At 40.9% G+C, this 21,950-nt stretch overlaps 2 protein-coding genes across 2 annotated transcripts in view; one reads left to right on the forward strand and one right to left on the reverse strand.

Moving 5' to 3' along the window:
• The first annotated feature begins 1,587 nt into the window (after positions 1-1,587).
• Positions 1,588-12,983, forward strand: LOC308318356 (ras-related protein Rab-11A). The gene is made up of 5 exons (XM_080767883.1): positions 1,588-1,728; positions 3,340-3,535; positions 5,758-5,951; positions 6,973-7,053; positions 8,948-12,983. Exons 1-5 carry the CDS (start codon positions 1,689-1,691, stop codon positions 9,082-9,084), a joined length of 648 nt encoding a protein of 215 aa, XP_080624009.1. The 5' UTR covers positions 1,588-1,688; the 3' UTR covers positions 9,085-12,983.
• Positions 12,984-13,489: 506 nt separating this feature from the next.
• LOC308314125 (uncharacterized protein) overlaps positions 13,490-21,950 on the reverse strand; it is a 105,288-nt gene continuing 96,827 nt past the window's right edge. The window contains exons 21-22 of the mRNA XM_080761539.1: positions 17,107-17,337; positions 13,490-16,672 (exon numbers count right to left, since the gene is read on the reverse strand). Of these exons, the coding sequence (XP_080617665.1) occupies positions 16,506-16,672; positions 17,107-17,337 (398 nt within the window). The 3' untranslated portion in view covers positions 13,490-16,505. The remainder of the gene's footprint in view (positions 16,673-17,106; positions 17,338-21,950) is intronic.

Below are 21,950 nucleotides of genomic sequence, written 5' to 3' on the forward strand. Positions count from 1 at the left end.
AGGTGGGAAAAGTACTCAAATTTTGTAGTATCAATGCTGCAATGTAGCAAAACCCAGTTTCAAGTAAAAGTCTGGAATTCAAATTTTACTTTAAAAGTACAAAACTATTGGTATAAATAATTACTTAAAGTCCCAAAAGTAGAAAGTAGGCTACTCATTATGCAGAAAGTACATTTCGGCCATGGCCACATGGATTCAGAATCATGACCCCCTAGCCTAGATTGTCACGTCACTTGCTATTTAAATCATAATTACAATTTGAGAATGTTATTTTGTTAAAGGTTTCATAACATTTTATGACCTCGATTACACCCAAACAACCTGAACTTTGAACATTCAGTTGATTTTCTGTGGGCTGGGGTTTTCTCTGTGTGTTCTGAAGCCTTTTGAGCTGCAATGAAAACAGGCAAAATCCCTCAACAGTGACATCTGCTGGCAAATTGTTATGTCATATTGGATTCGTGTACTGTTACATCACAGTCCACAGGCAAATCAGCACTTGTTTTAGCCTATTTTTCAGAAAACCACAAAGTTCAGTTTTTTGGTTTCTCAGTTTGGAGCTCAGAAAACCTAAAAGATGAAGAACTTTTTTACAAAAATTTGAACAAATTGTCATATATTGTCATCAAATTGATAGGTGACACCATTCGACCATTATGAACACTTTTGTGAAGAAAGCTAGTGGTAAGCATTCTTTTTTGCAGATTTGCCACACATTTAGCTGATTTTCCCTTATAGTATACAGTGACTGTCATCTTTTGAATTGAAGACATCACGTGAGGTATGTGAGAATATAAACGTGGGTACAGAGGCTGCAAATTCAGTGACTCATACTCTGTGTACTTCCTTTTTTTGTGCACTAGACTAGGGTGGCACATAGGCTTTAGATTAATATATCAAGGTCTCAGTTATAAAACATTGGTTGCTGTCTGAACAAATGAATCAGGAGTAGAGATGAACAGTAGTCACAGTTGTGATTTAGTGTTGTCAAACTTGACAGGTTAAGGATGACCCACTGGGCTCTTTTTAAGGTCTCAAGTTTGCCAATTTAAAGACCAACTAATAGCAAAGACCTTTATTATTATTATTATTATTATTATTATTATCCATTGCTATTTATTGCTATTATCCATTGCTTCAAAATCCACCACATTTGTGAATGTGATATAGGAAGGCCTATGGGTTGCCTCCCTCAAAGTGATGCTGCAGATTTGCAGCATTACTGTACAATGAGTCTCATTGTACAGTAATGCTGCAAATCTGCAGTACTACAGTAACAGTAGGCTATAAGTAGTAGCCTACTAACTGGGCTACATTTTTATGCCAAATACTTTAGCACTTTTACTCAAGTAAGATTTCAAATACAAGACTTTTACTTGTAACAGAGTATTTCTACATTGTGATATCCTATCCTTTTTCATAATAGAACCACACAGCTTTTTGAGGGCGAGATGGGCGACATTGCAGTGTCATGTCGCTTTCTGTCGGGAGAGGCGCTACTGACCCCCTTCACCCATAGACGGAGAATGAGCCTCCCATATCCGTAGAGAAGAAGCCAACGCGGAAGTAGGGTTTTCCAAACAGAATCCCGTTAGCTCGCTGGAAGCAGCAGCAGACTCACTGCAACAAAGATTGATTCATAATAGACTTGTAATTCATCCTAGGATTTTTAATTCCTCCGCGGGACAATGGGGACCAGAGATGACGAATACGATTATTTGTTCAAAGGTAAAAACCGATATGTAAACCAAGAACCTAAGCGATTTGTCCCTTTAGCCAGGTTAGCTTGGGTGGCTAACGTTTTTTTTTAGTTTGTTTGCTAGTTAGCTATCTGGCTAGCTGTCAGTTGTATTTCAACATATTTATCAGTTATTGTGACCTCTTGTGTTTTGCCGAATGATGCCAACTATAATAAGATGTAGCACTCGCAATGTTGAAGCAATTCTTCATATACGTTTAGGTTAATGGTGAGTCGGTGACAGTAAATGACCTGTTGGCTAATGTTAGCTGATAGTTGCTAACAAGAAACAAGAAAGACTCATTTATAACCCCGCAGTACGACGGTGTTGCTACAGTTCCAGTAGAGTAGAACAACGGTTCTAAGCTAAATGCGTTGTAATTGTAATGTCCATGTGATATAGCTTGTAGACCTGCTCTTGTTTTGACAAACAACAGTATGTGGCAGTTAAATGGTTACTGTAGATTTAGTCAACTAGAATCTTATATTTAGTCGATTAAAAGTAGACTAACACTAAAACATTGCAGGTGACTAAAACTAAATAAACTATTCAAGAGACTATGCCTAAAACTAAAATCAAAACACTCTTATATTGTCTGCGTGTTTGGATATACACTAGTATGTCATATTATTAATGTTGTTATAATTTGAATTACATTTGTTTAAAGCTGCACTATGTAACTTTCATCTTCCCTGGATTTGAACCCCGGTTTCCTGCAAAGTTAGCTGGCAAATGTTTTTTGGGTGATTTATTTAGTTAACAAGATATTAAATAACATTGATTGGGAATGTACTTGTTTCTGAGAATTGATTAAAAAAATAAAAGTATACATGATTTGAACATGCATGTTACAAACATCATAATAAGACCTAAAATGTACCCTCCAACTATTTGTTTAGGCCCCTAATGATTGGCTAATAGGTTGTATAGCAGTTGTTGAAGAATTTGGCCTAAAGTGACAAATGTTCAAGCATTTTCAAAATCATGTGTACTTTACTTAACTTAAGACCATTTTCCAATACAAAAATATATTTGGGAAAAATAGACAATTTAACATTTAACAATGTTTAGATGTCCTCCCCACTCTTCCGGTTACCTACACAGCCCTTAACCACAGGTTCCTGTATATGCTGTGTCCTATGAACAGGGAACAGGCTTAGTTCCTGTAGTGTTCTATTCGATACTACTCTACCAACTATGCTTATGCAAACAGCTTTCAAACCTACTATACCTATTGTCCTGTTGCATGAAACTCTAATTAACTTACAAAATAAATAAAATCTAAGTGAGCTTGTAGTTCTGTTATTTTCACTATGTTTGCATGCCACCATTGTTCAACAAAGTATAATAGACAGGATTATGTGCGATTATATATATTTGTCTACATAATTAAAACAAAATCTGCTTCTTGATTATTCTATCAACCTACATGATCAAGTAGGTTCAAACTTCTAAATATCGGTGTCGGCCAAATGTCAGTGAAACATTGAGTGTGCCACTGCCCTGTTCTACTGCCCTGCTTACTGTAATGACCAACAGATTCCTGCCGCTGTGCTGGTCGTGGCGCTGGCTAACTTGGCTTCATTGTGTGTGTTTTCAGTGGTTTTGATCGGTGACTCGGGTGTGGGAAAGAGTAACCTGCTGTCACGTTTCACCCGCAACGAGTTCAACCTGGAGAGCAAAAGCACCATTGGAGTGGAGTTCGCCACGCGCAGCATCCAGGTGGACGGCAAGACGGTGAAGGCTCAGATCTGGGACACGGCCGGGCAGGAGCGCTACCGCGCTATCACGTCAGCGTGAGTACAGACGGACACTGGTTCTCAAACCCCTTTTAACCCATTCAAACCAGGAAAGCATTTGCATTTTAGAGTTTAGCTATATATACCGGTATATTATATATATTCCGCAGTCAATTGTCATTTGAGAAATAACAAAAAATCTACCTTTTTAACAAGGCTTTCTTGTTAAAATGTGCTGTTTTAATCGCGTGATGTTTCTTCTTTTATGCATTTCTATTGTAGCACTTTGAGATTCCATGGAATGTAAAGTGCATTATATATATATATATATATATATATATATAAATCAGGGACCGGCCGTCGGCGGGCCCCAGTTTGCCGGTCTTTTTTTTTTTACAACCAGGCCACCCGCATGTTTCCCCCGGCCTTGTCTCTTCCCGTTCTCGTTGTGAGCTTGTAGATCTTCTATTTCCGGCCTATGTTACACTCAGAATAGCTAGGGTTCAAGTGGCTAATGTGAAAAAAATTAAAATAAATCCTATCATTTTTATTTGGCGTCCCCCGTGTTGTGCCTCTGAGGACCCCCTAGGGGCCCCAGACACCCTCTTGAAGACCTATTTTTTAATGTCAAGGACTCCCGGTTTGGTATGCATCAGGTCACATGTCACAGACCCCCGTAACTAACATTAATGCCAATATTTTGTGTTGAAGTGGCGCATTGAAATGTGCTATACACATACCGGTACACTTACCTTTCCTCACTTTTCCATTCCACACGTTCTATTGTGATGCCAAAGCACCATTTCCACTTAACTTGAATTACAGGAAACAGCAAAGTGTTATGCACAATGCACACCTGATCAGCTCAGTGATGGGTGCATAGGTACTAGGTAGGGATCAGACCATAGACTGTAAAAAAACATGTACAAAGCGTTCTCCGGGTCTGATATGGACGTAAGATGAAGCCTGTCAGTCCTTGAATTGTAAATCGTCATCTTTCTAGATCCGTTTGGGCCCAGCTGGCTCATTGGCTGGCCCAGACAACGAGTCGGGACTTCCCCCCTTCTTCTTCGTTGGTTTTTATTTTGACTCGTACGGGGGGTGGCTCCCGATCATAGACTGTAACGGTAGCCACGCCCTTCAGAACATACTCGACTTTATGGTCCTTTTTTAAATAAATGGGACCATAATTTTCCAAAAAGAATATTATGACATGAGAAATGAGACTTTAAACTAGTGACTGAAAGCAGAAAGTATTCATGACCATGTTTATTAAGGTAATACAGTCTAGGTGAAGTTGGGCCCAAATACATGGACCTCTATGGAGATATGTGGTTTTTTGGGCCCAATGACAGCGCCACAACAGGCCATTATATGAACTTTCAGGAAGTCCCGATTTCCTTAGTGGCTTCACAAAATATCTGTCTGACTGCCCCCCTGGATCAGACGTATAAAATAAAATGACCCGCACACTTCCAAAACTAACTAACTTTCATTTGGAACAGCAATGTTACAGCCTACACAGTGTGGGTCTTTCTTGGTGACTCGTTGATGGATGGAATGATTAAGCCTTATTTTTGTAGTACTATGTAAATGGTGCATTTATATAGCACTTTATCCAAAGCGCTTTACATAGATAGAAAGCCATGAGGGCTTGTTTCCATTGTGGTCCTGAGTAACTTCAAGCTATCAATAAAAAATGTGAGTGTTGGGACTAACACGTTGCAAAGTAACGGGCAACTGTAACAATTACTTTTTGCGCTAATAACTAGCTACATGCCGTTTAGTTACTGTGATTTCAATGGGTGCGTTACCTGCGCTATGTTACGTGATCCAACACAACTCCTGCAGAGTAGTCGTCCAGTTTCCCCAGCAGTCCTAATCAGCGCCCATACCATAGAGCAGAGCCCATACGTACTTACACTATTTGTTGCGGTCAAAAGTTTTAATCTGTTATTAGTTGTCATTACACGCTAGTATGCACACTATGCTATGGTTGTCCTACACGAGCCGTCATAGTGCCAATTAAAACAGATACATTTTGGAAGATGTTTGGGGCCTTTTTATGCTTTTATTGATGTAGACTGACCGGAAATGGGGAGAGAGATGGGGGACATGCAGCAAAGGTCGTCGGGATTGGGACTCGAACCCGCGACGCAATGTCAGGCTGGATTACCATCATGACACCGGGGTTATAGACTATGGCGGCTCGTGTGGATTTTTGTCCAAACGTATCCTTTAACTGTATCTAATCTTTTTCGTCCTCTCCCTCCGTGCAGGTATTACCGCGGGGCGGTGGGAGCTCTCCTGGTCTATGACATCGCAAAGCACCTGACCTACGAGAATGTGGAGCGCTGGCTCAAGGAGCTCAGGGACCACGCCGACAGCAACATCGTCATCATGCTGGTGGGCAACAAGAGCGACCTGCGCCACCTCAGGGCCGTGCCCACCGACGAGGCGCGGGCATTCGCAGGTGAGATCAGCATAAAACAAGCAACCGTGGTGTTGTTGTGACAAAAGGTGTTTGGCTGCCGTGGTGGATCTGAAGAAGGGCTTCATTTTAACCATTTCATAATCGATTATATCTGTAGATTATGTTATGATTATTCAATTTATAATAGCTCAGATTTATGTAGCGTCTTTCTAAATACTCAACCTTACTAAGAAAAGAAGTGCAAAAAAATCAGCTGGAAAAAGCAGTTTTGAGTGCGGTTGTGAAGGAAGAAAGGGTGCATCTTTTAATATGGTTGGGGAGTGCATTCCAGAGGGAGGGGGCAGCTACAGAGAAAGCTCTTATCACCCCAGGTACAGAGCTTGGTCCTGGGGGACACCAGGAGGTTGGCTTCACTGGACCTGATGGAGGGGGAAGGGACATGATGGAGGAATGTGCTATATGTAATTGATAAAGAAGAACTACCGATTCCGTACATAGGACGTTGCCACACGTCATAGGGGTCCCAATCGACGCGTACATAGGACGTCCTCAGACGTCCTAGCGTATCCTCAATGATACCGGGCGAGATAAGAATCTTCAGAATATTTTCCTTGTTTTTCTTTTGGCAGTTCGCCTTTCGGCTACCGTATGCTACGCTCTGCACTAAAAGTAGCTTACCGTTGACTTAGCTGTTAGCGCGGTGGAAAGAATGACTCGTCTCTCCTAATCCAGGGCGCTCTCTGTGGTTTTGAACGGATCGATATACTGGTGCTTCATTTCTGCTTCTCATCTGTCTCTCCCGCAAAATATGAACGCTTTACAGAAGTAACAACAAAATAGAAACAACTTTATTATAAAAAAAGAAACACTAAAAGCTATAAAAACATTAAAAAGACAGTGAAAAGGGGTTAGGTGTGATGCACTGAAGAAGCTCTGGCAATTATGCTGTGTAGGTTTCTCAATTGCATATTTCTCGTAATAATTTTCACTCGCCTGACATCTGTGGAATTCTAAATATGTGATATACTGATAAAACTGTGTCTGTTGCTCTGCCGTGCAGAAAAGAATGGCTTATCTTTCCTGGAGACGTCAGCCCTGGATTCTACCAACGTAGAGACAGCATTCCAGACTATTCTTACAGGTTTGTGTGCCTTTTCTGACATCCAACTTTGGCCTCACACATGAGAGACACACACACACACACACACACACACACACACACACACACACACACACACACACACACACACAATTCAGTATTTAAGTCCAAGTGGCACCAGCTCCCGTCCGCATCTCATTGTAAATAGAATATCTAAACGCGTGAATCTTTTTACAATGATATTATTTTTCAGAAAGGAAGCCATTGAGGGATAAAATGGGTCTTAATGCTTCCAACTCGAGTAGAATTATTAATGTCCATGACAACAAAAGTATATGATGTGGAGACAATAAAGACTATTATTATCATTATTATTGAAGGTGGCAACAGTCCATTTGCTCCGTAAAATATTTCGGGGGCATATTTAGAATGTGTGCAGGCTTGAGTATGTTGAATCTAGTTTGCATTAATGAGGATTTAGACATTTAGTTGACACAATAAAATAAAATGGCGATAGTATTCCATGTGGGGCAAACGGCCTGTCACAGCCAGATTTGGGAGAGCAGCGCAGCTTTGTTGTTGCGAGGAAAGCGGTAAAATGAGACTTTCGTGGTTGTTTTCGTCTCAGATTTAGTCCAATGGAGCGTCACAGTATAACTCTATGGGGACACAAAAGTAGTACCCGGAAGTATCTCAGGAGGGGGCGCTCACGTCTCAGCTAAAATACTGAATTCACTGTTAAGGCCACTTCAGTTTCAGTTTAATGTTTGTTTTTAGTTCAATGTTTGTTTTAAAAACGCTATTGACAATGAAGAGAAATTAATGTTTGTTTTGTCCCTAACACAAACATTAAATCCCATTAATGTTTGTTTTGACATTGTTTGTTTTACATCATTACATCACCTAATCATAGCAATCAGAGCGCCCCTCACTTCACACGGGTGTGATTTTGTATGGTTACGTTCAAGCAAAGATATTATTATTATATTTAATATTGATTATATGGAATATGCTGGGTTTTATGTGAATTTATGCCGCAAAATAGATATATAATATAATCACTTTAAAAAAAAGTGATTAACCTACACCCTATGGTATTGGTTTGGTTCTCAAAGTGGGGTTCAGCAGTTCCAGGGGGTCCCCAGCTAAATGTATGAATATCATAAATATCTATTTAACCTCCAAATATTTTTCAGATCGGGGTCTGCAGTCAAATACATATTAAATTATAGGGGTTCTTTAGTGAGCACAGCAGAGCCATGCAAAACGACAGCCTTTCATGATTTTCAAGGCAAAAAAAGAAAAGCTTTATCAATACTTGTTTGCTGGATACGTTTTTGAACATGTAGTTTACAAGGAAGGAGTATGCTACCATCAATGGACGCACGTCACTCAAAGTAGGATTCACTTAATTTTTTTTTTTTTTTTTTAAGTTTCTTGAATTTTGGCGGAGCAGATTAATGTAGGCTACGTTATAGAGCAAGGGAGAACACTGACGGACGGTGTACACTGTACAGCGCAGTCGGCATGTGTACACACACACACACACACACACACACACACACACACTGACACACTCGCACACAGCGTGTGTTTTTGCAAGTATGAAGTGTCCGTCGGCGAAACTGAGTTTGAAAATAACTTTGATTCTAGGATCCATATCATAGGGCCTATAATATGCAACATTCATGGATTAAAGTTCTCAGTCGCCACGACTGATTTCAGTCTTTCTGTAGAACAGCAGGAACAATATTACTAAAACTTAATTATTTTACATGGTGTGTTAATTGTTTAGGAAACCGCGCTATAGTGGGGATTTTTCAGTCGTGAGATTGTATGATATTACAGACCTGTAATGGACCCTTAACGGATCTGTATCTCCGAGTGTGTGCAAATACATTTGATCTGACCGCTCCTTCCCCCTCCCCTCCATCAGAGATCTACCGTATTGTCTCCCAGAAGCAGATGTCAGAGCGTCAGGAGAGCGACATGTCGCCCAGCAACAACGTGGTCAACATCCAGGTGCAGCCCACTGAGAACAAACCAAAGATGCAGTGCTGTCAGAACATCTAGCCCCCCCTCCCCTCCCACAGGATCCACAAGTCCCCAATCCTTCCTTCCCTCTCTTCTTCTCGGCTCCTCCTCACCCTCCTCATCTCCTTGGAGAAAAAAAAAGAGTAGAAAAATAAAATCAACAATTTGGTCACCTTTGGTGTCAATAAAAAGATAATAAATAGACTGCCTCGGTGTACGGTGTGCTGGGGAGAGGAGTTGGAGCCCCTCGCTTAGAAGCCTCGATCCGAATTCTGCACCACTGTGTCCCCTCGTAACCCCCCCTCCCCCCCTCTCCATGCCCCCCCCACTCCCCCCCCAGGTAAAAAATACGCCAATCGAGGAAGCCAACTGAACGGCCGGTCCATCAACAACAAAGCTCAGCCCCTTCCTGTTTAGGGCGGCATTTCTTATCACTTTAGAAGTCATTATTGTAGAAAGCGCTGACATGTCACAAAAACGTCTTAATATACGAATGTGATTTATTTTCCTGTTTTTCTTCTTTTTTCCCCTCTTTTTTCACCTGTTGATTTCCTTCCGTGTTCCTTTTTTTAAATCGACCTCTTCTCTATATTGTATCATATATTTACTAGTAGGTATATATGAATTAAAAGCACACCGAAGATGCTCTGAAGTGTATTCCTATATACAAGCTTATCTCCATTTTTAAGGCTGATTTATACTTGGCCGTACGACGGTGTCGCATGCTGAAAGTATGTACTGTACAAGCTCACAAGTGGCCACCTCCGTGGCGCCTTGTTAGTTCGTAGATCCGGCTGGCAAAGCCGTCGTATGACGGAGCATAAATTAAGCATTAGGCTACAAGTACTTCCCCCCTCTTTAGTGCAATGTACTGTTTTGGAAACCATTTGGATGTATTGAGCACCGTGTAGGAATGTGCTCCGTCGCCGTAGTCTAATACGATAGATCTGAATGCTGTGAATAAAAGTGCTAGCTAATCATTGAAACATTTTGCATTAGCTAAGCTTCAAATTTGTGTCATGGAAAAAAAGGCTGAAGCAAACTAGCATGCGTCGAGCGGCTTTGTAACGCATTGTCACTTTGTTTATACTGTGGGTGACAACTTAAGTTCAGGTCAGCTTTGCATGTTTTTTTTTTTAAGATGGCACTCTGCAGTATTGTTGCATGTTTTATCCGGTGAAAGATTCCAATCTGGACGGACTAGACTAGAGAACACTACCGTTGCCAACAGGGTGATTTGAATTTGTAGACCATCGCCATGCCAATGAAAACCCAACTATATATATATATATATATATATATATATATATATATATATATATATATAACACCATTCTCAGTGTGGTCAGGACACCGTCTCCTGTTCCTGCTTGTGTTGACAACCTGAATTTGAATGCATTTGCTTCACTAAGCTTTACTGTTCCACGTTACCTTTATGCATACATTTTTGTTTTAGTGCAAACACACAACTATGACTATGCAGAAAATGGCAACCATCTGTATAGCAAATGTAGGGGTTTTATTTAGAGCAGTTTGCATAGTGATGTATTCCCACAGGACATTCCTATGATGCTTTACATACAATCAAACATGTTCCTTTTGAATTAAACTATGATGTTCACAAGAGGTCATGTGATGTGACGAGGGCCTGAGAAAACGAGCATAATGGCAAATGTAGAAGTTGGTCTTGTGGTTTTCCCCGAGCGTGAAGTCCTACACTGAGTATTGTTTTCGTCATTGATGTGAACATACTTTTTGTAGTCTAGGTTTATATGATAAAACTGGAACTCTTCATTAGATTACATGAGTGGTTCTCAAACGTTCAGTGACCTCACACCTTGTTTTTGACCCTTCTAGCTCTGCCAAGCTGTCTCTTCTAAGGCCTCATTCATAATTAATCCATTGCACGCCTGTATCGCTCGCCGAAACACAGTTGAAAACACGGATATTTTTGGCGTGCGGCACCGCCGTGAAACTAAGTATAAATCTGGCTTCAGTCAGTCCACGCTTTCCTCGTGAGAGTTCTTTCTGTACGCAGCTGTTGCAAAAAAAATATTGCCGCCCACAAACGTACTTACTTGCTAGATTAATTTCACAGTGCCTACTTCACAACTCATCCCATTCTGTGAACTTCACTGGCTAAACTTAGTCAATTAGTTAAACATAAAAACGACAGCCATGGGGCAGCGAACAGACCTGGTTCACGATCACGTAACGCCTATGTACACCAAGCTGCCTCTTGACTTCAACACAACGCATGCCCCCCCCCCCCCCCCCCCCTCTAAACGCTGTGTCATTTTGCCTTATGTAGTTCCACACGCCATGGTCATTTATTTTCATGCAGTCTGCTAGCGGTGACGGTGAGGTATAGCCAGCTAGGATGACACACTAATTAGTAGTGTAATCAGTTGGCTGATACTGAGACTGACCAGTGAAGTCCTTGAGGTATGGCTACGCCTAAATCTGTACTTTGTTGCACGGCGGCGTGGCTTGCCGAAAATAACCTCTTCAAGCTGATGTGACGCACTGTGTTAGTGTGTTAACCCATTCTGACCTGAGATCAGATTCATAACGAGGTTTCCACTGGACACACTGGTCTGATTAACCCATTCTGACCCGAGATCAGATTCTAAAAATGTCAGTTCAATGTCAGTTCAATGTCAAGCTCGTAGCGCGCCACTCGGTGGCGCGCTATGAGCTTGTAGATCTGTTATTTTTCAATAGCTAAAGCATAACATAATGCTAACACCAAAATGGGTTCCCGGTCAGAATGGGTTAATCTGGAAGATCTGCTCTTTTCGGCAAGCCACGCTATCGAGCGAAGGTATAGATGGAGCTTTAAAGCCATGGTAACAAACTATTATTCCACTCCCTGAATTTGTTCCGTTGAACTTCCACGTTCTACTGTAGCTATATTGGTGTATGACGGTGTTAGGCAGACATACTGTGTGTGTGTGTGTGTGTGTGTGTGTGTTTTGTATGTGATATTGGAGATGCACCGATACCAGTTTCTCTTTCCCGATGCCGATCCCCATGACTTGCGTATCGGTCAGTACCAATCCAATACCCTTAAAGGGTCTGTAACTCTGAGAGTATTTAATTTCTAGGACCACCATAACTGTACAGTACACATGGAACTGTTCCATGTGTACCGTACACTCAGTTATGGTGGTCCTAGAAATTAAATAGTTTTACATCCACAGATCTAGAAATAAATCCAAATTCCGTGAATAATTGTGCAGCTACAAATTGGCAAATTAATAATGTAAATAGTACATGGAGTATAAGACAGTAAAAAAACAACTAACGGAAACATTCATAAACATTTCTTTAAATGAAATTATGTGAGAAATTTAAAGTCATCGGAATGGCATAGAGCCATAGACTGCCATACTCACAGATGCCAGCATTTTAGGCAGTATCGGCAGCTTTACTGGTATCGGAACAACTTGAATATGTATGCCTGAACGTCGATGTGTGTTTAGAGGCAGAAGATGGATAGCTGTTGAAGTGTGTGAGCCTGGCTGGCCATGCCAATGGCGTTCTCTAACAGACGGCATTACCAGCTTGTGCTCTGCCGACACACTGGCTAGCAGTTTCTGGATTTCGTAGAGAATGATCTTTTTATTTTATATTATATTTCAAATGTGTTTTTTTAATGAATTAAGATCATTTCTCATATACCTCCATTATTTCTGTTATTTTTATTGTTTTAATTTGTCTTTTTTTTTTAAACTATATTGAAATATGCTGTCATTATAACTGACTGTAATTCCAGTGTAAAGATGTAAGTGAAAAGATGTAATTTCAAAGAACTTGGAAGGCTGAATGTGAGGGGGGAGTTTTGTGTTTTGTACAGATTGATAAATTGTACAATTTGTGTCTCTATCTTAAGTTATCAGTTGATCTTAATAAAGCGCACCAGTCATAAACCTTCACATTTTTTTCCACTTTTTTCCGTTCCCCAAAAGCACAAAAAAATTGAAAATGGGAACACACATTTTATCAATAATACGGTATGTCCAAGTCCATACTGATTTCACACAGGATATTATATTCACATATAATCTCAGTTTATGTGGTGTCAGTCAGACTGCAGATGGACTGAGAGACTCTTCAGATTTCTTCCCAAATCTCTCCTTGGGCTAAAAACGGCCATAGCCTAGCATAGTGACATACTAGATATGGAGCCGGCCAGCAACTCCACATCTGACCTCACTGACACTAAATTAATAGTTGAACTCCTGCTTCTCAACTGTTCCGTATTAAGAAGCTCTGTTTCAGCGCGACCTTGCCCTTTAGGTCGCTTCTCGCCCTAAGGGCATCTTACTGGAAAAAGGTAATATTACTTTTTACTTTAGTTACTTTGCAACAGTGTCTATGACCATGACAGATAAAACGGATACTATAACGAATAGACACCACTCTCCCTGAGATACGGCAACTTTATTTGCTGTAGGACATGACACAAATGACGCTGCATGTTGTCGGGCAGAAACCTTGTATCTCAATCATTTCAACTGATGTTTTTTTTTTTTCATCAACGAATGCCCTACGCCGTCGTATACTAGAGTGTCTCTAAAAACGAGCGAAAACAACCGACGTTAAAGCTCATCGGATATTTTCAAATGGACACAGGTTCTTTGTTTTCATTTCCTGAAAGGTAATCGTTTCGGACATACAAGGTTTCCGCCCGACAGCAACGATAACAATCTGCAATGAACTCATCGACTTTGTTCAAAACAGACAGACAATAATATACAAGAAAATACAATGAGGAGTGATTGCAAACAAACAATATAGAACATGTTCACATGGCAGGTTCCAGGGGATCCCCAGCAACATTTCTAAAATATATCATCAATATCAGTTTATTTGAAACCTATTTTTTTTTATACCTCAGCTATTTGAAAATAGCCAATCTTCAGGCTCACAATGCGTCGCATCGACGCACGTTGTGAGCCTGAGACGGGGGTCTGCGACCTAATTATTAGGTCGTCGTTATTAATTCATTATTATGTTGAGCACCCACAAATCTTTATGTATTAATATTATGTCCGAATACATAAGAATCTGGGGTTTCTGGATATGAAAATTGTTGCAAAACACTGTTTTAAGATATGTATAATCCAATTAAGGTTAATACAAGTACCAGGAATGTAATTTTAGCAGTGTAGAATGATGATTACAGAAATGTCAAGAACTACAACGGTTTCACTGATTCTGTCTTGAAAATGTCAGTGAAATACTGAATAGAAATATTGTAGACAGAACGGTGTTAGTAATGATAGGCATTGCTGCAATAAAACATTTATTACAGCAAAGCATGTTTTAAATAAGTCATATAATGCGGTTAAAAAGAATAAGCAGTGGTCATGAAGGTATATTCCCCAGCTACTATACTTTGATTCATCACTGGCATGCATTTAGATTTACAGATTTAAAACAACTCTATTAATACTAGTGTGTAAAGTACACTTAAGCTAAATCCCAATGCTCAGATTTCTGCCGCCCCTCGCCTCCTTAACGTGACCCACAAATTGCTTTTGGAGGAGCCGAAAGCTAGTGGAGAGAAGGCACCCCAAGCTGAACGGAGCGGGGACCAGGATGCATCGTACCCTTTCACGTCTCTCCTTCACAGAAGATTGCGTGACGTACATTCTACGACTCCACATGACAACCCTTTGGAGTCTGATTTAACGATTCAGCTGTGTGACAACTAATCGCCGTTGCTATAGTAGTTCTCAAAGCTTGTATATTTTTGTATATTTTTTTAATAGCCAACGCAAAGATCGAAAATGACATGCTTTGCCGGTTTTAATGGGTTAAAACCAACCAACCACCTCCATTCCTCTCCTCCCTCCTTGCCTCTCCTCTTCGCTCGGCGGAGAAAATTAGGAAGTAGCCTATGGAAGTCTGAGCATTGGGATGTGGCTATCCTGTGTGTGTGTGTTTTCTTTTTATATTTTTTATACATTACATACAAAAATGGTAATTTCAGAGAAAATACAGGACCTTTTATGTAAACAATAAATAAGAAACAGTGTAAAAACAATTGCAGAACTATGCACATAATTGTTCAGTTCTCCAGCCTGAGAACGTTGCAGTTCGTTATGTTCCTCTTGCATCAGTATTTCTTGTCACAATACTGAACCAAAGTTCACCAAGCCAATACTGATGTTCATAGTTTACCGTCACAGCTCACAATACTGGACCAAACCAATACTGATTCATAGTTTACTAGTTTTCCAGGACCCTCAGGTGCTTTAAATAGTCCCTTACAGGTCTGTAACTCTGAGAGTGTACAAATGGAACCAAATTAACCTTCCATTTTGTACGCTCTCAAGAGTTATGGGGGTCCTTAACGATTGAGAACCACTGCTGTAGAAAGCAAGCAGTAGACAAAACCGTTAAGAACGTCAAAGTTCCAATGCCTTCTTCTTTGAGAGAGAGATAGTTGTGAGTGTGTGTATGAGAGAGCTAGGGTCACATGTGGGAGGGTATGCCATACAAATGTGTGTAAATAAATAACATGATGTATTTTTAAGTGTGAAATAATCACTAGTGTCAACTGATTGTAACTATCATTTCTTTATTTCTATTCTTTGCTAAATGAGCCAGGGGTATTATGCTTCTGTCCCCTTTTCCAGCATCTTGGACTCTTCTTTATGTCAAATGGACTTGACAACTTGTGCCTTGGACCTTTTCCCTTTGTGATTATGTCTTGCCCAAATTGCACAATGTATGTACCTTTTTTTGTTGTCCCAAACTGAATTGAACTTTGTGTTATGTCCACAGTTCATAGTCTTGTCCTATACAGTACATGTACAATTGTACATCAGTTACAGTAAACACCATAATGTATGGCCGTCCGGTGCCAACGTGAGGTTATATGGCTGTGTTGTCCCACTCATCCCCGTTATGTCCAGACAGAGGCTCATTGACCATCACAGTCACAATGCATTGTGGACGCCAGCAGGGAGGTGGTCTAGGTTAGGCATATAGGTCTATAGAAGTGGTTCTCGAAGTGGGGTCCAGGGACCCCCTGGGGTCCTTGAGGGGTCCTCAGTGAAATTAGTTAACATAGCATTTATTTTCTTTTTTACTGTGTTAACCACGTTTATCCTTGTACATAGGCTATTTTATACAAGCGCACACAATCTAGGCCTAGTCTTGTCTAGAGAAGTGGTTCTCAAAGTGGGGTCTGGGGACCCCAGGGCTCCTTGAAGGGGTTCCAGTGGGGGGTCTCCACTCTCCAGCTAAATTGGTTATCATAATACAAAGCGTTGCATTGTGCCACGTTTTTACGTTTTAATGTGGAATTATTTTGAGCATTTTAAACACCAATCTTCTATCCCTTCTCTGGCACAAACTCCTTTCAGGTGGGGGGTTGTCCGCAGCCAAATATACATCATCAATATGGGGGTCCTTGACATGAACATGTCTGAGATCCATCTGCTTTAGAGCAGGGAGCTGGTGGGGCTCCCGGGCAGCGGTGGGGTGTGCCTCATGGGCAGCAGGTCGTAGTGGGCAGGGATGTGGCTGTTCCTGGGCAGGTCGTAGGGGTTCTGGGGGTAGCTGGGAACCACCATGCCGTTGGAGCTCTGGACCACGCTGATGGTGGGCTCTGCAACGACACAGAGATTGTATGTGTTAAGTGTTGATTTCGTCAATGACTACATTTTATTTCACTGTCTGATGACTAAATATATATCAACAAATAAAAACTAGACTAAATATTAAGGAGGGACTAGTGGAGAAGAGATCTAGTAGAACTAAAAGACAAGTCATTTTAGGTTTGTTTGTGTTTGGTTGTGCTGGGTGAAGTCGTCTTTTAAAGGGTTAGTTCAGATTTTTGGAAATAGGTCAATAATACAACGTAGCACCCGTTACATACTGTAGCGATAATTCACGTCCTGACTCTCGGCTTCTGAGTGAAACGGCTTTCAAACTAAGAGTCTCGCCATGTTAATAGACTGGTCGGCGGTCCTGGATTACCTTTTTCAGACATCAGATGGGGTTGTTGGCGGTCAATGAGTTTAGTACAGTTACTAAACTCACCCATGTCATAGACGTTCTTGACAGGAGCGGTGCTGGTGGTGGTGGTGACCACCGCAGCGTTGGAGCGGCAGTAGGCCTGGTTGTCGCGGCGAGCCGGGGACTTCATCTCCACGTAGCTGCTCTCGGCGTTCTTATTGGAAGCCTGGCCGGGAGGAGGCGGGTCGTTGATGGTGGCGTACGGGTTCTCACTGTTCAGGGAGCAGGTGCTGGAGCGGGCGCTCTTCATGTAGTCTGTATGGATGCAAGGCACACGCACCACACACACACACACACACACACACACACACACACACACACACACACACACACACACACACACACACACAGTGTACAGGGTATAGGGTTTGTTAGTGGTTGTCAAACTTAATTTCCAAGGACCACATCGTATATATTACGCCACAAAACCCCTAACCCCCCATTATACTAATTATTTAGGTTAGGCCATTGTTAGGCCAAGGTAAGGTATTTGTAAATAAATATATATAAATCAATTAAGTCTCTAGGCACAAATTTTTTTCAAATGTAGCCCGTGGCTAAATACATCAATATGCTGGTCCTTGACCTGAAAATGAGAACCTCTATCTTAGGTATTATGGCTTTTACTTAACAGCTTTTAAATACCAGCATATGTATACTGCTTCAATGTAGTACAAATAGCATTTGTTTACACAACATATTATTACACAGTAAAAAGCAGGACGAGGTTGCATACAGTGGCATAACATTCCATGTCTCTTAATTATGAGCATGAGACTTATTGTTGACACATCTGGAAAGACACAGGTAGCTGAAATCGATACAGGGAAAGCAATTCCAAAAGCATGTGAGCATCAGGAGACATTGAACGGGAAATAAACAGCAGAGAAAATAAACACGGGTGGATACACAGCAGAGAAAATAAAATATAAGGTGAATACACAGCAGAGAAAATAGACATAAGCAGCATTCAACAACGTGTGATGAGGGAGAGAATTCCAGGACTGTTAGGGAGCGAGTTGGTGTAGTACTTATACTCAGTTCTCACGAGGCCCAAGTAGTATAAATTCAGCTTAACCACTTGTCTTAAAACCTCCACATGTCATTTACCCGACCTGCAGTATGATCAAGTATAGCACCAATTTGTGAAAAAGAAAAACACGCAAAAGGTTTGAATATGGAGATAAGAGGTTTTCTGCCTGATGGCAGCGGTGAGGAGTGCTGCCGTTTGGCCCCAGCAGATGGATTCATGCTAGGGTTCATGTGTTTAAGGGAGGGGGGGCAATGCAGGAGACAAAAGACCCCAGGAGAGAGAGGAGTGTGAGGCCGCTGGAGAGGGAACACACACCGAGGAGAGACACGCTCTGGTCCTGCAGAAAGACAGACAGACACAGGTCAACACATGGACATATGGCTTTCATGCATGGCAGCAGTGTCAAAAATATTAGAACATTATAATAATAATGTTTTCTTTTCAATGTTATCTTGAGGCTGAATGTACGGTATTCACATTCACCAGCATGTCTGCTGGACCGACTGTCCACTGTCAGCATCTACTCACTAGGCATGTAATGATACACACAACTCACGATGGTTCACGATATGATTTTTCACGATCACAAAGTTATTTCCCAGACAAATGATCGAAAGATATATTCTTTTCCATCATCTATTCTATGTAACGCTGTGCCGTATGTGTGGTTGCTTATGCATGCAACATTATGTTGCAGGTCCACTTGAAAGCCTGCAGATCAACACGTGTTTCATGGTGTTTATAGATCTAGTACTGGGGTTGGATGACTGGCTGAACAGTTACCTGTTGGGTTTGACCTGTATCTGAATTACAATGTACTAGTAAAGTAATGATTTACACTCATCTGTGTAAGCGTACAGATGGACTGTCCTTGTTGTGATATAGCCCACTGCTTTATCGGGCCAAACATACCAATAAAACATCATCTACTTATACATACACTAAGTTGCTGTCACTTTCTATATCTGTGTCTGTTGTGACTCATATCTTCAGGTCATGTAATGTGAATTAAGTACTGTAAGTACTGTACATGCTCTGTGTTTTTAATCAACTTCAGAACTTGTCGTGTGATACTGCCTGACTGGTGTCAACTTGTTCTCTGTGCTCGCAGCTCGCCTACATAAGTAATTCAGCTGATTCATCACAGGTCACCACCTTAACAAAGTAAAGCTATAGTCTACAACATCTTAACAAACTCTGTAGGACTACAACACCTTAACAAAGTAGAACTCTGTAGGACTACAACACCTTAATAAAGTAGAACTCTGTAGGACTACAACACCGTAACAAAGTAGAACTCTGTAGGACTACAACACCGTAATAAAGTAGAACTCTGTAGAACTACAACACCTTAACAAAGTAGAACTCTGTAGGACTACAACACCTTAACAAAGTAGAACTCTGTAGGACTACAACACCTTAACAAAGTAGAACTCTGTAGGACTACAACACCTTAATAAAGTAGAACTATGTAGGAGTCGGACTACAACACCTTAATAAAGTAGAACTCTGTAGGACTACAACACCTTAATAAAGTAGAACTCTGTAGGACTACAACACCTTAACAAAGTAGAACTCTGTAGGACTACAACACCTTAATAAAGTAGAGCTCTGTAGGACTACAACACCGTAACAAAGTAGAACTCTGTAGGACTACAACACCGTAATAAAGTAGAACTCTGTAGGACTACAACACCGTAACAAAGTAGAACTCTGTAGGACTACAACACCGTAATAAAGTAGAACTCTGTAGAACTACAACACCTTAACAAAGTAGAACTCTGTAGGACTACAACACCTTAACAAAGTAGAACTCTGTAGGACTACAACACCTTAACAAAGTAGAACTCTGTAGGACTACAACACCTTAATAAAGTAGAACTATGTAGGAGTCGGACTACAACACCTTAATAAAGTAGAACTCTGTAGGACTACAACACCTTAATAAAGTAGAACTCTGTAGGACTACAACACCTTAACAAAGTAGAACTCTGTAGGACTACAACACCTTAATAAAGTAGAGCTCTGTAGGACTACAACACCGTAACAAAGTAGAACTCTGTAGGACTACAACACCGTAATAAAGTAGAACTCTGTAGAACTACAACACCTTAACAAAGTAGAACTCTGTAGGACTACAACACCTTAACAAAGTAGAACTCTGTAGGACTACAACACCTTAACAAAGTAGAACTCTGTAGGACTACAACACCTTAATAAAGTAGAACTATGTAGGAGTCGGACTACAACACCTTAATAAAGTAGAACTCTGTAGGACTACAACACAACACCTTAATAAACTAGAACTCTGTAGGACTACAACACCTTAATAAAGTAGAACTCTGTAGGACTACAACACAACACCTTAATAAACTAGAACTCTGTAGGACTACAACACCTTAATAAAGTAGAACTCTGTAGGACTACAACACAACACCTTAATAAACTAGAACTCTGTAGGACTACAACACCTTAATAAAGTAGAACTCTGTAGGACTACAACACCTTAATAAAGTAGAACTCTGTAGGACTACACCACCTTAATAAACTAGAACTCTGTAGGACTACAACACTTTAATAAAGTAGAACTCTGTAGGACTACAACACCTTAATAAAGTAGAACTCTGTAGGACTACAACACCTTAATAAAGTACAACTACAACAAAGGATGACTACATTCAGAGCAGTACCTCTGTAGCGCTGCTCCACGTGGTAGCTGCACCGTCTGTCCCGGCGGTACACTCCTACGGGACACAATGACAGGGTGACATCATAACCCAATTATTATTATTATTATTATTTATTATTATTATAAATTTAGTGACGGACGGACCACTCACCCAACTCGTTGAGGTTACAGTACGTTCCCCAGTCTGGAGCACTGTTCCTGTACCTCCGCTTTGCCTTGAGCTGCAACAAATGAGCCAAATGCACACAATAATGTCTAATCTTGCAACTATAGCATAACTGTAATAGATATTTTAGCCAAAAAGATTGCCAAATATAAGTATTATTCTGTATTTGTCAATTTCATACAATGCACTGGCACTTTTCATGGTTTTCCATTTACTGTTTTCATCTATCTATCTATAAATACATCTGCCCGGGCTCTGAAGTAAAATGAATATCAAATACTGAATCGAGCAACTTAAAAATTGTCATGAAAAAAGTTATGGAAAAATCTCGGCTCCCTCGTGCTTAGACTGTTCTATTTTTTAATGTTTCTTTTATTTTTAAGTGTAATACTTTTTTTTGTCATATATTTGTGTTAACTTTTTCTTTTTCTTTTGAGCAAGGCTGCTTTATATGCAAGGCTATCTATCTATCTATTATGACATTGGCAGAATTCCAAGTGACTTCCCAAGCCAGCTTGTTGCGTTTAGTGGTGAAACCTACCTTGGCGGGGGTGGTCCTCTTGTGGGGCGTGGCGTAGGGTGCTGCGTAGGAGCACGGCGGCCCCAGGGTGTGGTAGGCGGGGTTAGAGAAGCCATGCCCCCCTGCTGAGATGTTAGTGGGAGCCGAGTCTGCACACGCCAACCCTGCTATTACCACAGGAGACATCACTGCTACACACATACACACACACATGCACGCACGCACACAGACAGACACACATCCAAGGGACACATATGCAGATTGCAAACCAAACTAGAGTCGTCAAAAACAACCTCAATCGCCCCATTGGAGAAATGGCACATTGTCACTGTAACACCCAGGATTTGAAGCCTGGTCTCATGCGCAGGAAAGGGACACTAAGGCCAAACATCTTAACCTCTAGCCCAAAGGTGAATTCCTCCTTGGTCAGTGGAGATATTATGCTTTAGGTCATCAGGCA

The sequence above is a fragment of the Protomyctophum bolini genome, assembly GCF_963924005.1.
Source record: "Protomyctophum bolini genome assembly, chromosome: 1".
Classification (NCBI taxonomy): Eukaryota; Metazoa; Chordata; class Actinopteri; order Myctophiformes; family Myctophidae; genus Protomyctophum; species Protomyctophum bolini.

Bases quoted from the DNA above. Each gene is read 5' to 3' on its own strand.
- LOC308318356 (XM_080767883.1), top strand. From the start codon at position 1,689: ATGGGGACCAGAGATGACGAATACGATTATTTGTTCAAAG. The intron at 3,536-5,757 runs GTGAGTACAGAC...CCCTCCGTGCAG, and splicing joins TACCGCGCTATCACGTCAGC to GTATTACCGCGGGGCGGTGG. The intron at 5,952-6,972 runs GTGAGATCAGCA...TCTGCCGTGCAG, and splicing joins CGAGGCGCGGGCATTCGCAG to AAAAGAATGGCTTATCTTTC.